General features: G+C 39.3%; 1 protein-coding gene and 1 long non-coding RNA gene across 4 annotated transcripts in view; one reads left to right on the top strand and one right to left on the bottom strand.

The window, feature by feature from the left end:
- itga7 (integrin, alpha 7) overlaps positions 1-20837 on the top strand; it is a 56811-nt gene that overhangs the window by 26827 nt on the left and 9147 nt on the right. For 2 of the 3 annotated variants that reach the window (XR_005991558.1, XM_041780654.1), the window contains exons 2-22: positions 454-581; positions 1280-1359; positions 1624-1879; positions 2842-2973; positions 10741-10948; positions 11399-11595; positions 11970-12058; positions 12233-12360; positions 13023-13118; positions 13260-13321; positions 13574-13743; positions 15584-15733; positions 16286-16401; positions 17626-17812; positions 17925-17999; positions 18205-18284; positions 18420-18497; positions 19170-19272; positions 19409-19627; positions 19988-20104; positions 20280-20393. Coding sequence is in view for 2 of the 3 variants with exons in the window: in XM_041780654.1 (XP_041636588.1) it covers positions 454-581; positions 1280-1359; positions 1624-1879; positions 2842-2973; positions 10741-10948; positions 11399-11595; positions 11970-12058; positions 12233-12360; positions 13023-13118; positions 13260-13321; positions 13574-13743; positions 15584-15733; positions 16286-16401; positions 17626-17812; positions 17925-17999; positions 18205-18284; positions 18420-18497; positions 19170-19272; positions 19409-19627; positions 19988-20104; positions 20280-20393 (2785 nt within the window). In the remaining variant the exon portion in view is untranslated. Of the gene's footprint in view, positions 1-453; positions 582-1279; positions 1360-1623; positions 1880-2841; positions 2974-3709; positions 3818-10740; positions 10949-11398; positions 11596-11969; positions 12059-12232; positions 12361-13022; positions 13119-13259; positions 13322-13573; positions 13744-15583; positions 15734-16285; positions 16402-17625; positions 17813-17924; positions 18000-18204; positions 18285-18419; positions 18498-19169; positions 19273-19408; positions 19628-19987; positions 20105-20279; positions 20394-20837 lie in introns of all 3 variants that reach the window. The other variant, XM_041780663.1, reaches the window with a different exon arrangement.
- The window catches only part of LOC121505404, a 92996-nt gene continuing 92458 nt past the window's right edge, over positions 20300-20837 (bottom strand). The window contains exon 8 of the long non-coding RNA XR_005991560.1: positions 20300-20383. This is a non-coding gene — a long non-coding RNA (uncharacterized LOC121505404). The remainder of the gene's footprint in view (positions 20384-20837) is intronic.

A 20837-nucleotide genomic window follows, 5' to 3' on the forward strand; every position in this document is an offset into this window, starting at 1 on the left:
TACTAGAAGAAGTAATGAAAAATACATAAATTTTATTTTATTTATTATTATTGGCATAAACCCTATTTTGAGTGATGCATGATATTGTCAGCATGGTATCAGTATTGGCAGATATAAACTTAAAAAATTTAATTTCATTTTGAATGAAGCCCCAAATGTAAAACAACAACCGGACTGTCTACTTCCCCAGTCCTGTATCAGTTCTTTGACCTAGCCTGTTTTTGCACTGGAGAAACCTGGTGGTTTCTTACTGTAAAAATCCTGTAAATATAGCAGTATTGCTATCAGCTAAAATGAGTTTGGAAATATTGACCTATCAGGCATGGGCAAAATCCAATATTGAGCATCAACATGATTGAACCCTTTGAAATTTGTTTACATTTTTGTTACATTGGGAAAGAAATCCCATTAGGGTTAAGACAATACACTTAACCTTTGGTGTTTTTCCTTTAGGATCCTGGTGGGGGCACCACAGGCAGCAGGGCAGGGCCTGCTGAAAGGCAGTCGGCCAGGTGCCTTGTTCAGGTGTCCAATCACACCTGAGGAGTATGACTGTGAAAGAGTGGATATTGATGGAGAGGGTGAGTATTGCAGTGCCAAAAGATTTATTAAATAACTACAAGCTACAAACATTTCTGTATACTCAAAATGTAAATAAAAAGTAAAATGGTGTAAAATTAATTTAGCTTCTGCCTCCCAAATTTAAAATATTTCCTGCTTGTCTTTGTATATTCTTTATATACCAGAAACAGCTGTGCTTGCAGTTGCAAGTTTCTTTGAAGCTGTTATTCTTGTAGAGAATGGGTTAGTAATGTTGCTTTGAGACATTAATCTTTATTTAATTCTTTTTCATTCTTTATCTCTGGCAGCTGCATGGTTCTCCTTAGAGTAAATAAGTACCCCTGACCTTAATAATATCTCCAACAGAAAGACACAATGCAATTCCTTCCTGTGTTATTATTAAATTGAAGTACAGTCTGTTACAAGAGGATATTCCTTGTATTGACATTTTCACCTTGAATCTGTGGCTGCAGCTGCCAAGATGCCATCTATGCATCCTGGCTTGGCCTTGTCATCGTATAAATATGTTTTATATGTATGTAAATATGTTTTTTCTGGTAACAAGGGGTTTATTATCTTGTTATTGAAATGTTAACACTCTAAGCTGAACTACACTGAAATAACAAAATACTGTTAGCCGACTGTAGCTTGGTTCCTAATTGATTTACAATCTGGAAGCCTTAATGGTTGTCATTTCCTTCTGTGTGTATTTCCTCAGTGAGCCTGGACAGAGAAAGTAAAGACAACCAGTGGCTGGGAGTCACTGTGAAGAGTCAGGGGATCGGAGGGAAGGTGGTGGTAAGTGAAGACCACATCCTGTAAATACATCAATGCAGGAAATAACATCTTTCTTATATTTGGAAGGAAAACCTTTCTACTTCTGCCCATTGATAAGTAAACACAGAGGCTACAGTTAAGTTTTATTTCTTCTGTAATTAACCTAAAGACATTACATTGAAAAACACAGTGGCTTGATATTCAGCACACCCAGAAAATGTATTTCTCATCTTGACTGGTCTTGCAATTAAAAAAAATCTTACAACAGCTCTTGTCCATCTCTAGACCTGTGCTCACCTGTATGAGCTCAGGCAACGTGTGAGTCAGCCTTCAGAGACCCGGGATCCGATTGGACGCTGCTATGTCCTGAGTGAAGACCTGACAGAGCGAGATGATTTGGATGGAGGGGAGTGGAAGTTTTGTGAGGGCCGGCCGCAGGGACATGAGCAGTTTGGCTTCTGTCAGCAGGGCCTGTCTGTCAGTTTCACCCCTGACAACAACTTCATTCTGTTTGGGGCGCCGGGAACATACAACTGGAAAGGTAAGGTGTCAGATTATCCACTTAATCCTGACATGCTCCTGCCTCTGGAGACATTTTCACCCATGTGATGTTTTGCAGTTGACTTTATTTTTCCAGCTCTTCAATACAGCAACAAGATGACAAGAAGCGTGTTTCTTGATAGATGTTTTACAAGTTTTAAACTATCTGAGGAAAACATTTGGGATATCGACATTCGCAATATGACTCATCTCTATGTTACACTTAGAGGCATGCCTGCATTCAGAAGACAGATATTAACATAAGGACACATTATTAACAGCACAAATTTAAATATATTCCTCTGCTTTGTATCTATTAGCATTAATTTGCTTCATGAGGGCTGCAGTAGTAGCATTAGCAAAATGTATTTTTGTCTTGTATTGATGGATTATTAAAGCATGCTGTAGCATTTAATAATGCAAATGGAAATTTATAGAAACAAAAATAGGTTTATGGCTAATGTGGTCATTAGAACAGAGCTGGTCCTTGTTTGCTGATAAATTAGAAAAGTGCTATTAACAGGATGATACTGCCAGGGATTAAAAGAAATCCAATTGATTTATAAAGCAATCAAGTGATTGGACAGAGAAATTATGCAGAGCAGCAGCTTGCACTTAATCAAAGAAAGCTCTGAGATTTTTCTGGTTTAGTAGACAGTCGCTGGATTGATTTATTTTCTACTGCCACATGAGATCAATGCTGTGTGTGGTAGATGTAGTTCATGTCTCTGAAAATGTTATTCTGACATCTGCTTTTGTTATTGGTTGCTACCACATTATTTGCCAGTGGGTCCATGTCTGTCCTGAAAATGGCCGATACCAATGTTAAACCGATTATTGCATCCCTATTATTTTGTGTTTGATAAATTTGTTTGGTTCAGTCATCACCATAGGTGTAACTTTAAAAATATGAGTCATGTGTTGTTGTGTCTTTGCTGTGGCCCTCACCTTTTTCCATTCCAGGAGAGATGCGCGTCCAGCTCCTAAACCAAACCATGCTTGACCTCGGTTTCTATGATGATGGACCCTACGAGGTGGCAGATCAGAAACAACTTAATGCCCAGCTCATCCCTGTGCCCTACCACAGTTACCTGGGTAGGACCTGCCCTCCCTGCTCACTGCTGCCTGTGCACAGGAGAGAAAGAGAGGGCCCGGGGGAGGGGCTGACACCAGGGCTCACATTGTACCCTAACATAGCTGATGTAAACCACAGAAGCAAGTAACAGTAGCAAACTGCCTCTAGCTGTTCTGGATTATTTTTGGATGAGCATATCTATGTATGAGTCACACTGACTTGGTCCTAAATCTGACCCCACCTCATTTTTTTAAACATTTCCCATGTGAATGTGGGTGGACATGTGAAAGATGTCCAGGGCTTATCATAGCCTGGCTTGAATTCTTTTGATGCTTGTGTTAAATAAAGTCAGCCCTCCCTTCTTTCTTGGGCAAAACAAGGAAAAATAGTTACCTAAAATAAAACTTACCCAAGAAAAATGACACTATTCTGATCCTAGCCTCCACCCTCTTGCAGAAAGTAAAGTAAAGGAAAGAAAGACAAAAACCTTTAATAGGATTGTGAACAGCATCAGGGTACAATCTGAGCCGGAAATGTTGTCCCTCCGCCAGGTACCAGGTGGTTTTTGCAGGAGAAAACCACCGTAGCACCACAAAGACAAAACAATCAATCACAGCCCGTCTCACCTGCACCTCCCTCTCTTCTTTTTTCTCTCTTTTATTTCTCCCCTCACCATTTCACCACCCAATCACTCCCCTCCTACACACCTCCCTCTGTCTCTCTCTCTCTTCTTGTCTCTCTTGTCCTGGGCCGTAGGGCTCTTGTTCATGGCTAGCCCCATTGAAGATGCACTGCTGTACAAAACTCTGGAGCCCTCCAACCGGCCCACACCATTTGAGGACGTAGCTCATAATAGCTACTTAGGTTTGTAGGCGTGAGGTGTTTTTGTTTGGACCAGACTGGGCTTGAAGTGGAAGTAGTACTACCCTCTTCTCTGTCTTATCCTTTCTGCTAATTCCAACTTGTGTCTACGTAGATTATTAGTGTGTAATCTATGTACTTCTTGGGGTTGATCACCTTTGCTGTTACAAAGAGACAACTATCAAAACTTTGTTTGATTATTCACTGATTCTTTAATTTATTAGATTTTTGTTAACTTTTATTTTCATCATCTATTTGTTGTTTTGACAATGTAAAGAAGGTAGTTGTCTCAGAGTAGCAGCAGGGTGTCTGTTCAGTCTGTAGATATCTGTCGTCTGTAGTGTGTCAAGTAAGTCTGCATGTGTGTGTCAGTACAAAGCTTCCAGGTGGTGGCGTTTTTCTGGTTGGTGTTATGGTTTACTTTGTAGTTTACATGATAACGAACTGACTAACAAACAACACTAAATTACTACTCAAGCTAAATGCTATTACTGGCATGCTAATATTTTGATGTTTAGAAGCTGCTACTATCTCAGTTTAGGTTTAAGCTTGCTAAATTTCCTCAGTAGCACTAACTGCATAGTAGTAGTAGTGTCAGCTGATGGGAATGTCATTTGTGTTCTTCAGGTGTCATAAATATATTAAACGGATGACAGCTTTGCTATAGCAATTGAAAGTTGCTAGTTTGATAATGTTGCATTAAAGATGAGGAGCCCCGTTATCCCACTTTATCTTGAGGGAATTATGAATAAATGTTGCAGGGTTCAGGCTGCAGAGTGCAGATATCAGACCCCCACCTTTTGCAGACCAGTACTGTGAGCCTCCACCTCTGTCAGGACATAAGAAGTCATTTGCTGGTACAATGTATTTCCACTTTTAGATAAAACAAATCTTTATTCATCAACAAAGTCTGGCAGTTACACTCATGAAATAAGCACATCACAGACATTACAGACTAATTTTATTTTATTTTATTTAAACAATGGCTTTCTTAAGCTTGGTTAGCTTTTGCTAAAGCTAAACGTAGCTATACTGGCTACTTAGTGAACATTACTACTCAAGCCAATGTAGCAGTTTTAGCATTAGCAATGTGAGCTTTATCAAACAAAGCTAATGCTAATGAAGCTGTGTTAGCTATGTAGGTAAAGTAGCAACATAGCTATAGCTACTGTAGCTTTGTCACTAATATAGCTAACATTTGCTACTTACTTAGCTTTAGCAAACATAGCATATGGTAAGCCAACAGAGCTATGTTGGCTACTTACCTTTATTACCCAGGTAGCTATAATAGCTTCCTTAGCTTTAGCCTTAACAATGTTAGCTACATTAGAGTGTTTTCATGGAGGATAAGCTTTGTTCCTCTATGCAGATTGCTTATTTCAGCTTTATTAAATGTTTTGCAATCAGGATTTGCAGGTCAGGCTTTTGACATTTACCTTGTGGTGTCTTAACCCCTACCTTGACCTTTACCCTAACCTTAACCGGAAGATTAATCTGATTTTATTTTGAAAATTTTAGCTTGTTTTTCCATTCTGACAGAGGCTGTGTCTCACAGCAGTGGTCTGCAAGAGGGATGTCTGAGAGCTGCATTCCTCAGCCAGACTGTCTTGGAAACCAAGGGCTATCTGTAGAAGCTTTTTACCTTTTTAACTAAACTCTCAAACTCATGGTTTGAAAAAAGGTCAAGGATTTATCCTCTGGCAACCATGAATGTCACGATGCAATTGTGGTTCAACTGGTCTTGTAGACGCACAGGTATTTCACTAGATTGATTGATTCTTGAACCTGCAGGTGGTGTCAGAGTAAAGTTTGGGAATCCTAGATATCAACTAGGTTCAACCTCTGGGGACTCTGAGTGTGCAAAAGTTTTATGTTTTTCCATTAAACAGCTATTGAGGCATTCAAAACAGACCAAAGTCATGGATGAAAGCTTGTTATTCACAGCCAGTTTCTATGATTTTGTTAGTGTGCTGCAATGCCTTGTGTGCCTAGCTTGACATATGTATTGCTATAATAAGATTCCAGTAATTACTTTTCACTAAGTGTGTGGATCTGTTATAAATCTCTTTATTCACATACCTCCAAGCCTGCTCACCCTCCTGCACTACATATTGAGCCGTCTCCTTGACAACACTAATTCCCACATGACCTTTTAGCCTTCATTTATTACTCACATGCTTCCATTGATCCTAACCAGATGATAAGGCACACCTTTGCATGCTAACCTAAAATCAGAGAAACAGTGTTACAGAGCTATTTTGTGTTATTTTGTGAACTATAATTAAATGTAACATGTCCCTGGGTTCACCTGGTTACCCCTATTATGGTTGAACAAAGAAATTCAATTTCAAGGAATATGGCCTTTCTATGAGAAAGCATACAAATGTTTTATGCCACCAAGGCCAAATCCAATGACATTATGGAGAAAATAAAGACTGTCTTTACTGAAGGGTGTGAAGATTACTGCCAGGTTCTCTGGAGGCCAAATCAAAATGCAATGGTCAATTCAAGGGTTGTTGAGGCTATAATTGAAAAAATAACAAAGGAGATAAGCTTATTTATATTCTTGTGATATGTTGCTTTCACTGCTCAAATGAGAACATCCATACTAATCATTTTTCATTTCACAATCAAAAATACAATTTTAAATTTAAACCACTTTTTTTCTTCTACTCAATAAACAAATGTTTGTTAACTGAATATTTACTGTATTTTTTTAATAAATTAATTAACCGTATTTTTTTATACATATTTCTGATGGGTTAAAATATAAACCAAAGAAAGGAAAAAAATTAATTTAATATAGCTTAATTAACAATCAACTTTCAGTTTGATTGATTGATTTATAAATCTAAGTGTCTGATATAAATATTCCTTCAAGATTTTTTTTTCCTTTTTATCACTTTAAACATGTATAAAGAGGTCAGATATTACATGTTAAAGTAAAATTAAACAACATATTGGGGGAAAAAAAAGGATAGATAACACAGTAGCACTTTAGTGAAAATAGACGGATTATGTAGACAGAGGGAAATTAATTAACATTAGATGCATCACAAGAAGAAGAAGAAGAAATAAAAGATACATGTAATATGAAACATTTGAAGACAAAATTCACCCTGTTCCCCAAATAAAAAACAGGGTTGAGGGGTTCTTCTTCTGATACGAGTGATTAAATTTATCCCTTTATGGCAGCGAGTCAGCTGTATGTGAGGTCTGGGATTTTCAAAAAATACAGCGCCTATTAAAAGTATTCACCCACTTGGATGTTTACCCTGCTGTTGATATTACATATCACTCATGATCAGTATAATTGATACTACTACTACTAATTAATTAATTAATATCTATTTAATGTCAAAGTGAAGATAGCTTTCTACAAAGTCATGCCATTTAAACAAAAATCTGTAATGTAAAATAAGACATTGCATATATGTTCACACTAGGGTTGGGCGATATGGCCATAAATTGATATTTTTGCTATATCTCGATACACAATATGTATTGCGACACTTTGAAATTGCCTCTCAGCAGCTGTATAATGTTTAATTCAGCCCCAAATGACACTAGTTTGGTGATAAAAATAGACTGTTCCATTGGATTTTTAATAAAATTGTTGCAGAAAGTAAAAATCAATAAGTCAAATTTAGCAGTTTTATTTTGAAAAGGACTTCATTCAATCTTCTACTAATAAATCAAAAATACATAAATCGTGAAATACTCTGTCATTTACAGTGTATGGAAAGTCCTGACATGTTTTCTCTGTTACGTTTACTATTGCTGACTATAAAATGATTATTTGCCTCATTAAGGGTGAAGCAAACCTACACAGAACTCACCAATCATGCATGCAGTAAATGGCCAAAATCCTGCAGTCTAGTCCTCCATTCAGGCCAAAACCCTGCAGTCTAGTCCTCCATTCAGACTCACAGTTGTGATTATATTAGTCCATTATCTGTGCTGAAGAACGCTTCTGACAAGTTCTGACAGTTTCTGACAAGTTCATAACATGAGAGTGTCTTCAGACCTTATTCAAGAAGCTCTCCTGTGTGATCATGGTGGGAAAAGCTTGTCTGGAGGCAGGAACATTTTAACTTCTCATTGTCAGTGTTTTGAACTGTTAGGCTGAGATAAGTATCCATAGTTGAGGAGAAGTGGATCACATTTGTCTGTTGCTGAGCCGTCTTCTCTCTGACCTGTACGACTCTGGCAGGGAGTTTTCAGCAAAATGCTTGCGCCCAGGCAAATCTCGTATTCTGGGTTAAGTGTCTTTTCAACAACACTGGGCTCATGTCTTTAGCAACATGTTGTGTTACTGCTGCCGTTATCTCGGAGACATCTTGTGGCGTATTTTAACGAATACCATGTGAGTTCGACCTCTTCCTTTTCAAAGTTAAATGACTGTTCAATGCTGCAGATCCAGCACTGTTTCTGTCTCTAAAGTCAGATAACGCCCCGCTAACTAGCCACGCTTCACGCCGCTGATGCACATATGTAGAGGAGTTTTCTGGACGTGCGCAAGAGAGAGAGTGAGCTCTCTGCTGTGAGAGATGTGTTCAGGGACAATGGGAGAAGCAAAGCTCCAGCAAGAAATGCACGCTGACAGCTTAAAATTTCCACATAATTTATACTTGGATATTCGCAATATAGTCATTTTATACATCATGGGTGGCAAAAGCCGGGATACATTGAGTATACTCGATATATCCCCCAGCCCTAGTTCACACCCTTTAAAGTGACTGACCTAATTCAGCAGAGGTCCAGCCAATTGGTGCTATTAGTCTCACAATTAGTGAAATGGGATCACCTGAGTGCAGTGAGAGGGTCTCAAGTGATTGTAGTATGAAGACATCTGTTTCTGGAATTAGTATTCCTGGCTACCATTACACCATGAAGACAAAAGAGATGGGAGAAACTCTGCACCCAACAAATGTTGCCCAGGTTCCTCACCAGTCAAAGCTTTATGTGAGAATGGCAAAGAGGAATCCACTGTTGGAGAAAACTCATTAACTAGAGTGGGGCCAAAATGGCGCTTTTTGTCCATCAAACAAGACACCATTTTGATGGACACCAAACACTGCACATCACCACAAACATACCATACCCACTGTGAAGCACAGTGGTGGCAGCATTATGCTGTGGGTATGCTTCTTTCCAGCTGGCCCTAGAATGCTTGTAAAAGTAGAGGGTAGAAAGAAAGGCAAAGTACAGGAGAATCCTGGAGAACTATCTTATTCAGTCTGCAAGAGGACTGTGGCTTAGGAAAGATTTATTTTCCAGCAAGACAATGACCAGAAGCATACAGAGAAAGCTACACAGAAATGGTTTAAAGACAACATATGAATGTTCTGGAGTGACTGAGTGAATTTATAGAATTTGTGGCCGGACTTGGAAAAGGAAGTTCAGGCCCTGTGCAACCTGACAGAGCTTGAGCAGTTTTGCAAGGAAGGATGTAGTAAAAATGCTTTGAATAGATGTGCAAACCTGCTTGAGACCTATCCATACAGACTCTGTGCCTTGTTGCAGCCATCCTGCACCTACAAAGGTGCATCTACTAAATACTGACTTAAGGGGGTGAATATTTATGCAGTCATTCATTTTACATTTCATATTTTGTAGAAATCTGTTTTCACTTTGACATTAAAGAGGTTTTTTATTTTTACTTTTGCCAGAATGCAAAATTTTATTGATCATGTTTGATTAAAAAAAACAAAAAAACAATGAGGGGGTAAAACATCTAATGGTCTTTTTATAGGCACTGTATTAAAGAAAAGTCACAGACCTCAGACACAGCTGATAAATAAATGTAAGCAACTGTATCATTGAGCATATATTTTGATATAAATAAGAAATCGTAAGTTATACTAGTATATGAATAGTATGATAATACAAACTAACAAAGTGTACCCTGTGTGCCATAGTCATAGTGAATAGACCAGTGAAGATTAGGGCAGATGCAGGGATTACTTAAAACCTTTTGCTGCTTTGTGCTTTCAGTCCTGTTTGATTTTATAGAGAGGACCTTGTAGCGAACCTGTGTGTTAAAAGCCACCCTGTGTGGAAAAAGTAACACCTTTGTCTCCGTCCATCAGCTTTTACAGGAGCTGCCACGCAGACTGTTGCATTCCACACCTGCCACCCTGGAGCTGATCACTGTTTGTCTCTGTTATGTCCCTCACAACCCCCCCCCCCCCCCCCCCCGCATGTTTACTCAGGGCCACAAAACGCCCCCCTAACCCACCCACCCTGTACTCAACTCCAAATGACAGATTCTCCTCCCTTTTCACACCCTCTGCATGATTCTAAACTGCTGAAGCAAATGCATGTGGTTGCTTCTGTCCAGGTGAAATGTTTGATATGATGTGCGATTTCTCACTGCGACATTTGAAGATTTTATCACGATGAAGCAAAAACACAAATGCACCCTCCCCCTACCACTTGTTCACTCCCTTTTCTTTACTTGATTTATATGCATCCTCACATTCCTCCACACACACACACACAACACCCACACTAAAGAGGAATAGCCTCAGGTTATAAATCTGATTAATGTCCATCCCCTATGTTTACATTGTGCCTTCACTTGAGGCAGCCGATACAAAGCAGCAGCATCATGAATCTCATGAGACATCATGAGAAGCCCCATACATCTCCCCTCATTAACGTCACGACCAACATTTTTGCTCCTACCATTGGAAACACAAGCTTTCCACTGTAGCGACCATAGCTCACAGGACATTTACACCCATCATGAGTTTGGCATTAAATCAATAGTCACTTAGGGCACACATTTCATTAGTAGGAAGATGAGCAGACTTTGCTACACTGAGACGAGATGATCTTCTGAGCCTCATGGTCAATACTAACCCCTGACCCTCTCCTCCGTCCTGCCTTCCTCCTCTTCTCCCTCGCTTTCTTCCTTCCAGGGTTTTCCGTGGACTCCGCCATGGGGATAATGAGCCTCGGGGAGCTGACCTTTGTGGCGGGTGCGCCTCGGGCCAATCACACAGGAGCAGTGGTGCTGCTGAGAAAGGATAACGTTTACCGGCTGGTGCCACAGCACATCTTCTGGGGGGAGGAGCTGGCATCCTCATTTGGGTACTCGGTGGCTACAACAGATCTGAACAAAGACGGGTGAGGAAATAATGATGGAGAGGATACAAAGGGGTGACCACTGGTGGAAAAAACATTCACATGGTTTCAATATTTAAGCAGAGGCTGACAAACCACAATACAAAAAATCTGTATCAAAGTTTTTAAAAGGTATTCAGCATTTTACTTTGGGAAAATAAAGCAAATCAATGTGGTATGATATCATACAATATGATATGATAGAATGAATTAAAACACAACATGATACAATACAACATGATGCCATACAATGCAAACAACATGATATAATGCAATGCTAACTGCAGTGATACAATATGATGCAGTGCTACACGATACAGTACTATCAGAGGAGACGCAATGTGATACGATACAGTATAACACAACACAATTTTATAGGATATGATATGATTTGATACAATACAATGACAAACGGCACTGGTATTTAATTTTGACTCTGGTTTGTGTCTCTAGCTGGACCGATCTGATTATTGGAGCTCCTAATTTCTTTGATCGAAAGGCAGAAATCGGAGGAGCTGTGTATGTGTACCTGAACCCCTTTGGTCACTGGGATGACCAGGCCCGGCCAATCCGACTGAATGGGACCTATGACTCCATGTTTGGAATGACAGTGAGCAACATTGGTGATCTGGACCAGGACGGATACGGAGGTGAGAATGATGGGTTATACTTCATCTCAGTCTCACTGTCATAGCCCAGTGAGTGAAAAGGGAAGATTCTGTTTAATTTTCCTGCCGTTTTTGTCAAAAATAGATGAGGATTCAGATGGTTTGAGTCAGGTATAATTTTACCTTTTAAAGAGGGTGGTATTGACCAGTACCATGTTCCCATAATTTACTCTCTGTAGTGCAGCTTTAAATGTAAAGTATTAAGCTGTTGGGGGTTGAAGGTTTTAGTCCTCACTCCTTTTTTGGTGAAAGCTGAACTCAAAGCAGCGGGCATTCAGTTCTCAGGCCCAGCTCATAAAGAATGGACTATGAAAAGTATGTTTCTAATAATGTACCCTTTTCCATCATGTGTTTAGACATTGCTGTTGGGGCACCATTTGATGGAGATGGTAAAGTTTTTATCTACAGAGGATCAGATGCTGGGATTGAAACCAAACCTGCTCAGGTGAGTCAAAAATGTTTTCTGACAGCCTTTTAATAAACAAACTGAGAAAAAAGAAGACATTACAGATATGACAAAGATAAAAAAAAAAACTATTATAAATTAATGGACTAAATGACAAAAAAGAATGATGAAGTACAAAAGTCACAGTCTGATTCTTGGTTTTTGTCTCATCAGGTACTGGATGGCCAGGACTATGATGTGAGACGGTTTGGATACTCTATCTCAGGTGGCTTGGATATTGACAATAATAAGTACCCAGATGTTGCAGTTGGATCTCTAAACAATTCAGTGGTTCTCTTCAGGTGAGAAAAGTCTCATTTATTTAAAAAAGCTGAGATTTTCACGTAAAATACAATGACCTTACAAAAGGCACTTCACATTAAAAACTTGTATTGCTTAATTTAACGAGAGCTCAATTAATCAAAATTAAGGCTGATGCTGATACCAGTGTTTAAAATTAGAGTTTGGTTGATGGCTCATACCAATGCCATTTTTTTCTGCTTTTCTTTTTGGGGTAGCCCTCCTTTAATGCTAACATTTTTCTCACGTTTGACCATAAAATCAGACAAGAGTTTGTCCAATGGGTCTTAATTCTGCCCCGTAATTTCTTCTTTGAATCAGCCACTAGGTGCTCTATATGCCAGCATTAAATTGATGGGTAAAACAGATTAACGTTTGCTACTGACATTGGTAAGCGTCCACATTATTTGCCAATGTCTGATGTCTTAATAAAGGCCAATACTGATGTTTAACTATGCATCCCTAACTTTTGCCATTTATATTTGGTAATGCCATGTATTTGTGCTAATGGCACTAAAACATCCAGTTCAGTTCTGTTACAATAATTCTTGCATGTTTACTATGAATCTTGACCAGGAATTAGATATAGAGATAAAGATAGAGATAGATAATTAGTCCTACCTCTTTCCTTGTACACATCTATTTGTATATTTGTGTCACTCAGGTCTCGCCCAGTCATCCACATGCTCAGAGAAATATCTATTGACCCTCTGTACATTGATCTGGGGCAGCACAACTGCAAGGGAAGAGAAGGAGTCTGGTAAAAGCTTTTAATATAAAAACATCTTGGGTAACAAATAATGGCAGCTGCACATGTTTTTCCTCCATTTGTCTTGTTTTGGTTGTGAGAAAACTGTAACCCAGATAATTTCTTTAACTCTCCACCATCTGCCTTTTTTAGCATGGAGGTCAAGGCCTGCTTCACCTTCACAGCCCACCCAGAACACTACTCTCCAAACATCAGTGAGTCACAACCTGCTCTCATGTGGGACTTGAGGAGTCATTTCTACTTACAGTGAAGAGTAACCATATCTGTGTGGTAACATTAGACTATATTTTGATTCAATCACAGCTGTGTAATACTGTATTCCCTTAGATGGATGTTTCATATATGTTAAACCCCTGGTGGGCTCTTTAAGTGCTCTCTGTATGTGTCCTGACATTTCAATCCCTCTGCCTCTCTCCATGCACTGCTCCTGTTTTTCTCCTTTCAAGCTCTGGTGGTGCGCTTTGAAGCCGACACAGAGCGCAGGAAGTTGGGACTCCCGCACCGTGTCACCTTCCTTGGCCGCAGTTCTCTGGAGCCAGAGTACACGCAGACAGAGGAGGTGGAAATGCATCGGCAGGGTTATCCTGTGTGCACCACTACTGTCTTCCAGCTTCATGTCAGTAACAAAGATTTGTTTGTGACAAACATTAACTGTGTAGGTATAAACTGTAGTGTTAGGGTTTCTGGTAGGTTTTTAACTCATGTAGCACAAACTTGACATTATAAAACCCTTCACAAGTAAGTGAAGGTTGCAGTGCCTATAAAAAGCATACCACCCCTTGGATGTTTCACCTTTTATTGATTTTATAAATCAGTCATGGTTAATTTCATCTGTCTTTTTTTGGAAAAACAAAAAAACATCTTTAATGTCAAAGTGAAAACAGATTTCTAAAAAGTCATATCAGTTACATAAATATATGTAAGGTAAAATAAGTGACTGCATAAATATTTATCCCCTTCAAGTCAGTATTTAGTAGATTAATCTTTGGCTGCAACCACAGCAGTTAGTCTGTATCGATAGGTCCCAATCAGGGTTGCATATGTGGACAAAACTCATCAAGCTCTGTCAGGTTTTCACAGGGACTGGGTGTGAACAGCCCTTTTCAAGTCCAGCCACAAATCCTCTTTTGGATTGAGGTCTGGGCTTTGACTCAGCTACTCCAAAATATTCATCTTGTTCTCTTAGTTTTTGCTGTATGCTTCATGCCATTGCCTTGCTGGAAAATAAATCTCCTCCCAAGCGGTAGTTCTCTTGCAGACTGAATAAGATAGTTTTCCAAGGATTTTGTTGCATTCATTTTACCCTCTACCTGTACAAGCCTTCCAGGGCCAGCTGCCAAGAAGCATACCCACAACATGATGCTGCCATCATCTTGCTTTGCAGTGGGGATAGTGTGTTTGTGGTGATGTGCAGTGTTTAGTGCCCATCATACATAGGCGTCTTGTCTGATGGCCAAAAGCACCATTTTGAGCTCATCAGACCAAAGAATTTTCTTCCACTTGACCTCTGAGTCTCCCACATGTCTTTTGGTGAACTCTAGTTGAGATTTAACGAGTTTTCTTCAACAGTGGCTTTCTTTTTGCCACCCTCCTATAAAGCTTTGACTGGTGAAGAACCCAGGCAACATTTGTTGTATGCAGAGTCTCTCCAATCTCAGCTGCTGAACCTCGTAACTACTTCAGAGTAGTCATAGGTGACTTGTTAGCCTCTCTCACGAGTCTCCTTCTTGCACGGTCACTCAGTTTGTGAGGACGGCCTGATCTAGGCAGATTTACACATGTGCCATACTTTCTTCCATTTCTTGGAAGAAAGGGAAGAAATGGATTTAATGGATTTAACTGAAGTCTGGGGGATGTTCAGTGCCTTGGAAATGTTTTTTGTATCCATCTCCTGATTCATACATTTCAATGACCTTTTCTCTCAGTTGCTTTGAGCATTCTTTTGTCTTCATGGTGTAATGGTAGCCAGGAATACCATGTGACGCTCCAGACACAGGTGTCTTTAAACTACGATCACCTGCGACACATTGACTGCATTCAGGTGATGTCAATATCATTTGGGTGGACCTCTGTTGAATTAGGCCAGTCCCTTTAAAGGGTGAATATTTATGCAGTCACTTATGTTCTTAATTGACATGACTTTGTAGAAATCTGTTTCCACTTTGACATTAAGAGTTTTTTTTTTTTGCAAAAAAGCCAAATTATATTGACCATGATTGATTTATAAAACCAATAAAAGAGTAAACATCCAAGAGGGTACTTGTAATAGGCACTGTATAGCATATGGTTTTAGATAGTATGCAACTTGTTCTGAGTTTCTATAGCTTTGTCTATCAATATTTTGATAAATACATATCACAGTGCTGCCCATAACCTACTATTTTGTACACTAAATATACTCCTTAACTTAATATTTTGTGGTTTGACAATCAATTTTATAATTTTTGTTGCTGCAGGATAACATCCAAGACAAACTACGCCCCATCTCATTGGCCATGACTCACACTATCAAGCCTGTGCCGCCACGCAGACACTCGGGGGCTAAAAGGCTGGAGAAGCTGGCGCCTGTTCTGAATGTTTCCCCCTCCAACACGCTGCACTCTGAGGTCTGAAACAAAAAGGAAGCACAAGTATTTTATGGTCGGGAGTCATTTTAATGGGCTACACTTGACTGCACATTGTCGTTTAACAACTGGGGCTTTATGAGACGCTTCACATCAACTGTTTCTAACCGCAGTAATCCAGGCTTCTCAAGTAAACATCCAGTCTGCAGTCAAGGTTTTATACCCCAAGAAGTTTTTCTCCTTCTGCTCTGTGATATATGCTAGTTAAAATATATTTCAGATGTCTTTTTGTAGAAAATGTAATCCATTAATTATGGTTTTATTATCTTGATTACTCAGTTGATTGCCTGCTCTTGTAAAGCTAAACAATAAAGACCAAAAGGGACATTTTCTCTTGAGCACAAGGGGACATCTTCAAATGGTATCCATAGCCTTTTAATCACAGAACACCAAGGCAAATAAAAAACATATAAATAAAATGATCACATTCCAGCATTAACCCTGGAAGATGGCATGAGAAACCTAAAAAAAGCTATAGCATGTGCTTTTAGATTGAAGTAAAGACTTCCTGTCCGTCTCATTTCTCCCCTGAAGGTGAACTTCCTGCGTGAAGGATGCGGCAGTGACAAAATCTGCCAGAGCAACCTGAAGCTGGGCTACAAGTTTGGAACAAGACCCATGACCTCAGACCTCTTCACCCCTCTGCCAAAGTTAGTATCTGCAGAGCCCTCTCTGTTTGAACTGGTGGTCTTTGTGGTCTGATGCGTTGCCTAGCAATCCAGACCCCAACACAAGACGTTGCTAACACGATTAAGTGCATGCAGGTGTAACCGTTTTTTACCTCTGTTTTTATAATGCAAACATGATTCTGACTTTAATTTTTCTTTTTTTAATTTATCTTTTGAAAGATTTCATTAGTTTGTTGTATGGCTTTATTTGGTGGTTTGGTCCTTCTGATAATTTAAGGAGTTAATGTCCTGTTGACATTGAAAAATCAGATTTAAGAATAAGGGGTGACTTGTTAAGAAGCAGTGGGAAAAAATCCCTATCAGCTAAGTAAAGTGGTGTAGTCGTATGTTGTTGCTTTTTCAGAATGGGCTACTTTGGAATGCTTTTTCTTACTTGGTAGCTTGTCAGATTGTGCTTTAGTATTGACTCATCCAAACTGTTTTAACTTCGTCATGATGTGATTGACTGATAACCTTACAATGCTAATGGATTGGCCAGATTCCATGTCTGTCATCACGAAGAAGTCTGTCTTGCAAAGCTTCAAGATGATATGATTGTTCCCAGTCAGAGAAAGAAAAGACCAGAGGATGAGGCTGGGCTTAGTTTAGTTGTACTTCAAACCTGTAAACAATGGCTGCAGGTAAAGCAGGTAGCACAGATGTAGCTATAGCAGCAGTTTTGTTGAGCTAATGCTACGCTCATCTTTACTACCCAAGCGTACCCACTACAACATGTTTTTATTGTAATGAATGTTACAGTCAATCTGAACGTTCCTCCAATCACCCACCTTCCCTTCCCAGACTCCGAATCTGGGCTGTTGCAATGATGGGAAACACATCACATGCAATAGATATGTAAAACAGTCTATCTGGCATGCCAGGCTAACTGAATGCAATTTATACATTAATGAGTTACATATCTAGTAGCTTATGTGCTAAGTAGTGCTACATTTCTTACTGAATTGTAATGGTGTATATTAACTTTGAGTCAAGTAAGCTGCAACTTAACTTAAGTCACAATTTGAATACATTCACTTTGTTTACAACCTTTTAAGAATTTCTTTATTGTTTCATATTTCTTTTGTATTACAGATATTAGGCCAGGCATGAAATCCGTTAAGAATAAAGTCAGTTTTACTGAAACTGGTGAGTAATTTATTAACTATTCTTTTAAATTTCCCTGCTGTCTTCTTCCTCTTCATGTAGAGATGAGGATGGCGTGCAGGTGTTCTCCCTGTCAGATCAGCGAGTTGTGGTGCTGGAGATCACCATCACCAATATGCCGTCTGACCCCCTACACCCCAATGAAGACGGAGATGATGCTCATGCGGCTCAGCTGCTCATCTCTCTTCCTGACACTCTGTCGTATGCCGGCTCCAGGATCCCACCACAGGTATGAACTCAGACCAGAAAACCTTTTTTTGTTTTTAATAAAGCCATGTAACTGATTATAGTGCCAGATGGTTTTCCACTGACATTATGTTTGTTACCCTGACTGACTGTAGATGAGGTGTCAAGCAAACCAGAATGGCTCACAGGTTGAATGTGACCTGGGAAACCCTATGAAACGAGACACTAAGGTAAGAAACAACAGAGTTGTACTGTCTTTTTTTTTTTTTTTGAGAAATGCAAATCGTCATCTTTAAATTTTAGATTTACTTTAATAGATCAAGTTGAATGAATGGTTTAATTACAAAGCTTTGCTTGTTTTTTTGTTTTCCTTATTATAAATCCATACTTCTTCTTTTTTTTTTTTTTTTAATGTATTTATTTATTTATTTTTAGTTGAAGTTCACCATCAACTTGAGCACATCCAACATCACAATTGAGACGACTGAGCTGACTGCAGATCTGGTGTTGTCAACGTAAGCCCTTTTCACCCTACAGTTTTAAAGATTACTGTGTTGTTTCTCTTTATCTACAAGCTTTTTATTTTCTAAATTTAGTATATTTCACATGATCAGACCTCAATAACCCTTTTATGATGGTTCTGTCCTCAGTATCAGTGAGCAGCCTGACCTGGAACCAGTCACAGCTTTTGCTAGAGTTGTTATAGAGCTCCCTCTGTCTGTCAGCGGGTGAGTAACACCTTCACTGTTTCTCTATCTACACTTAGAAATGATGCTTATCTTTGGCTGATTTAATGTACATATTTTCTCCTGTGTTTTCCCCAGATTTAAACTAATTAGTATCCTATTTTTACATGCTGTGAGACATGAATCTAAAGTATTACACCTTCCTATACAACATTAACACTGAAATATTTTAAGTAATGATTCATCCCCCCAATAAAAACCACTGAACTATTTGCTCTCATGCAGCCGTCAGTGGGGATGTATTGTTTAATTTAGTTAACATTTTGTGACTGATGCAGACATGTCTTTGAACTTGATGTGGAAATACATTTTGTTATCATAAAATTAATTAAGTGGATGCTTTGCACACACAACTATTGCTCTATCAATGCTTTAAGTTGTAAAAACTGCATTTGCCCAACTAAGAAAAAGTCTACTTTTTTAACTCTGCAAGACTTCTGTTTTTTTTTTTTACAGATATAGAAATACTCGATTGTTTAACAATGAGCTAAGTTAAATGTAAATAATGATGTCTAAATGAGACACATGCCTTAGCCCTAGATTTACTTGTGGCTTCAAGCAGCTCAGCTACTGGTTGTAGTAAAAAGATAAAAATGAAACCGTCGTCATGTGTATGCAGCTGTCTGACCCTCTAATGTTCCTGTTTTACTGCAGGCTGGCCAATCCTCACCAGCTGTTCTTCAGCGGGACAGTGAGAGGAGAGAGCGCCATGAGGAGTCTTGATGACGTCGGCAGTCCCGTAGATTTTGAGTTTGTGGTGAGGAACCTGTGTATTGGCTTTTCTCTTAAGATGTTAAATCATTCTTCTATTAAAACGAATAACTATAATTTCGCAAAGATCTCCAAAAAAGAGGTCTACCAATCACAGATTGTCATGTTTTTCTGTCTGTCAGGTTGCTAATCCTGGACAAGCTCTGCAGACGTTCGGCTCAGCTTTTTTAAACATCATGTGGCCTTATGAGCTGGCCAATGAGAAATGGCTCCTGTATCCTGCTAGCTTGAAGTTTGAGGGTCAACCAGGCACACGCTGCACCCCAGAAGGGACACTGAATCCTTTGCAGCTGGATTGGAGTGCCCCATCAGCAGATCCTTCTCTGGTTGTCAGTCAGGGGGTAAGCAGACAGAGGCTCATGCAGCACTGTGGACAGAGATCTTTTTTTTTTTTTAACTTCATCATCAGTGAAATTGAAGCTACTTTGTGGATCATAAGTACACTCAGTTTGCCCATTAACGACAAAATGATGCCCTTTTTTTCTTAGAATTCATCAATATATGTAATTATATATAATTCATTCATTAGCATTTTGTAACCAATTTTGACAAATGTAGAAAGGAGAGATAAATTTATTAAGAGGCATTGTCACTGCAACAGCATGCTCACATGACAGTTTAATTCTGTTCTGGTGAGAATAGCTCAGTCATTTCCACAGACTAATTTAGCTCTGCATGTCTGATTGTGTCTCCTTCACCAGGGTGTACGAAGACGTCGCTCCAACCCAGAGGGTGAGGGTCAAGTGATGACAAAAGGCAGCGTGGGACGAACAACCCCAGCTGTTGCAGCTTCAGAGAGACGCAAGTCACTCAAACTGGTAAACTGGTGGTCCTAATGTGTCTCTGTTGTTGTTGATAAAAGCCATAGAGGGTAAAACATGTAGAAATGAACATGCTCTGATCGTGTTTAAGCTGCTTTTTTTCTGTTTCCAAAAAAACAACAACAATGTTCAGTTTTTGTTTTTTTGTTTTTTGTTTTTTTTTCCTCTCTAGGATTGTCTGTTGGGGTCGGCCCGCTGCGTCCTGTTTCAGTGTCCGCTCCACAGCTTCTCTGGCAAGGCTGTCCTCAAGATCCATGCCCGCCTCTGGAACAGCAGCTTCATAGAGGTAAAAAAGAAAAGAGGAAAAAAGAAAACCTGCAATCATTACATCAGCACCACACTGACTCTTTCTCTTCATTTCAGCCTTAGCCCAGCTGTTACAGCTGCTGCTGGCACTCACACTGCTCTAATTCAGATCACTGAAAGATAACTGAGTAACAGAATGATTAATGAGGGATGAAAGCTTTGATGTTCAGGCAGTCAGCAAACTGTGAACACAGCTGTCAGCTTTGACCACTGAATCGTCTGCAGCTGCAAATTTAATTTTCAGCTGGAGATCCACAACGAACAAGAAATATTACTGCTAACATGCTGTTAACCTCCACATGAACATTAAATTTGTCTTTCTCTTTTGAGATTTGGCTCATTCATACACAAATCATATCATACTTTGACACTACAGCTGTTGTACAACTGAATACCATAGACGCTTTTTTAATCAAACAGGTGA

Source organism: Cheilinus undulatus, linkage group 3 (assembly GCF_018320785.1).
Source record: "Cheilinus undulatus linkage group 3, ASM1832078v1, whole genome shotgun sequence".
NCBI lineage: Eukaryota > Metazoa > Chordata > Actinopteri > Labriformes > Labridae > Cheilinus > Cheilinus undulatus.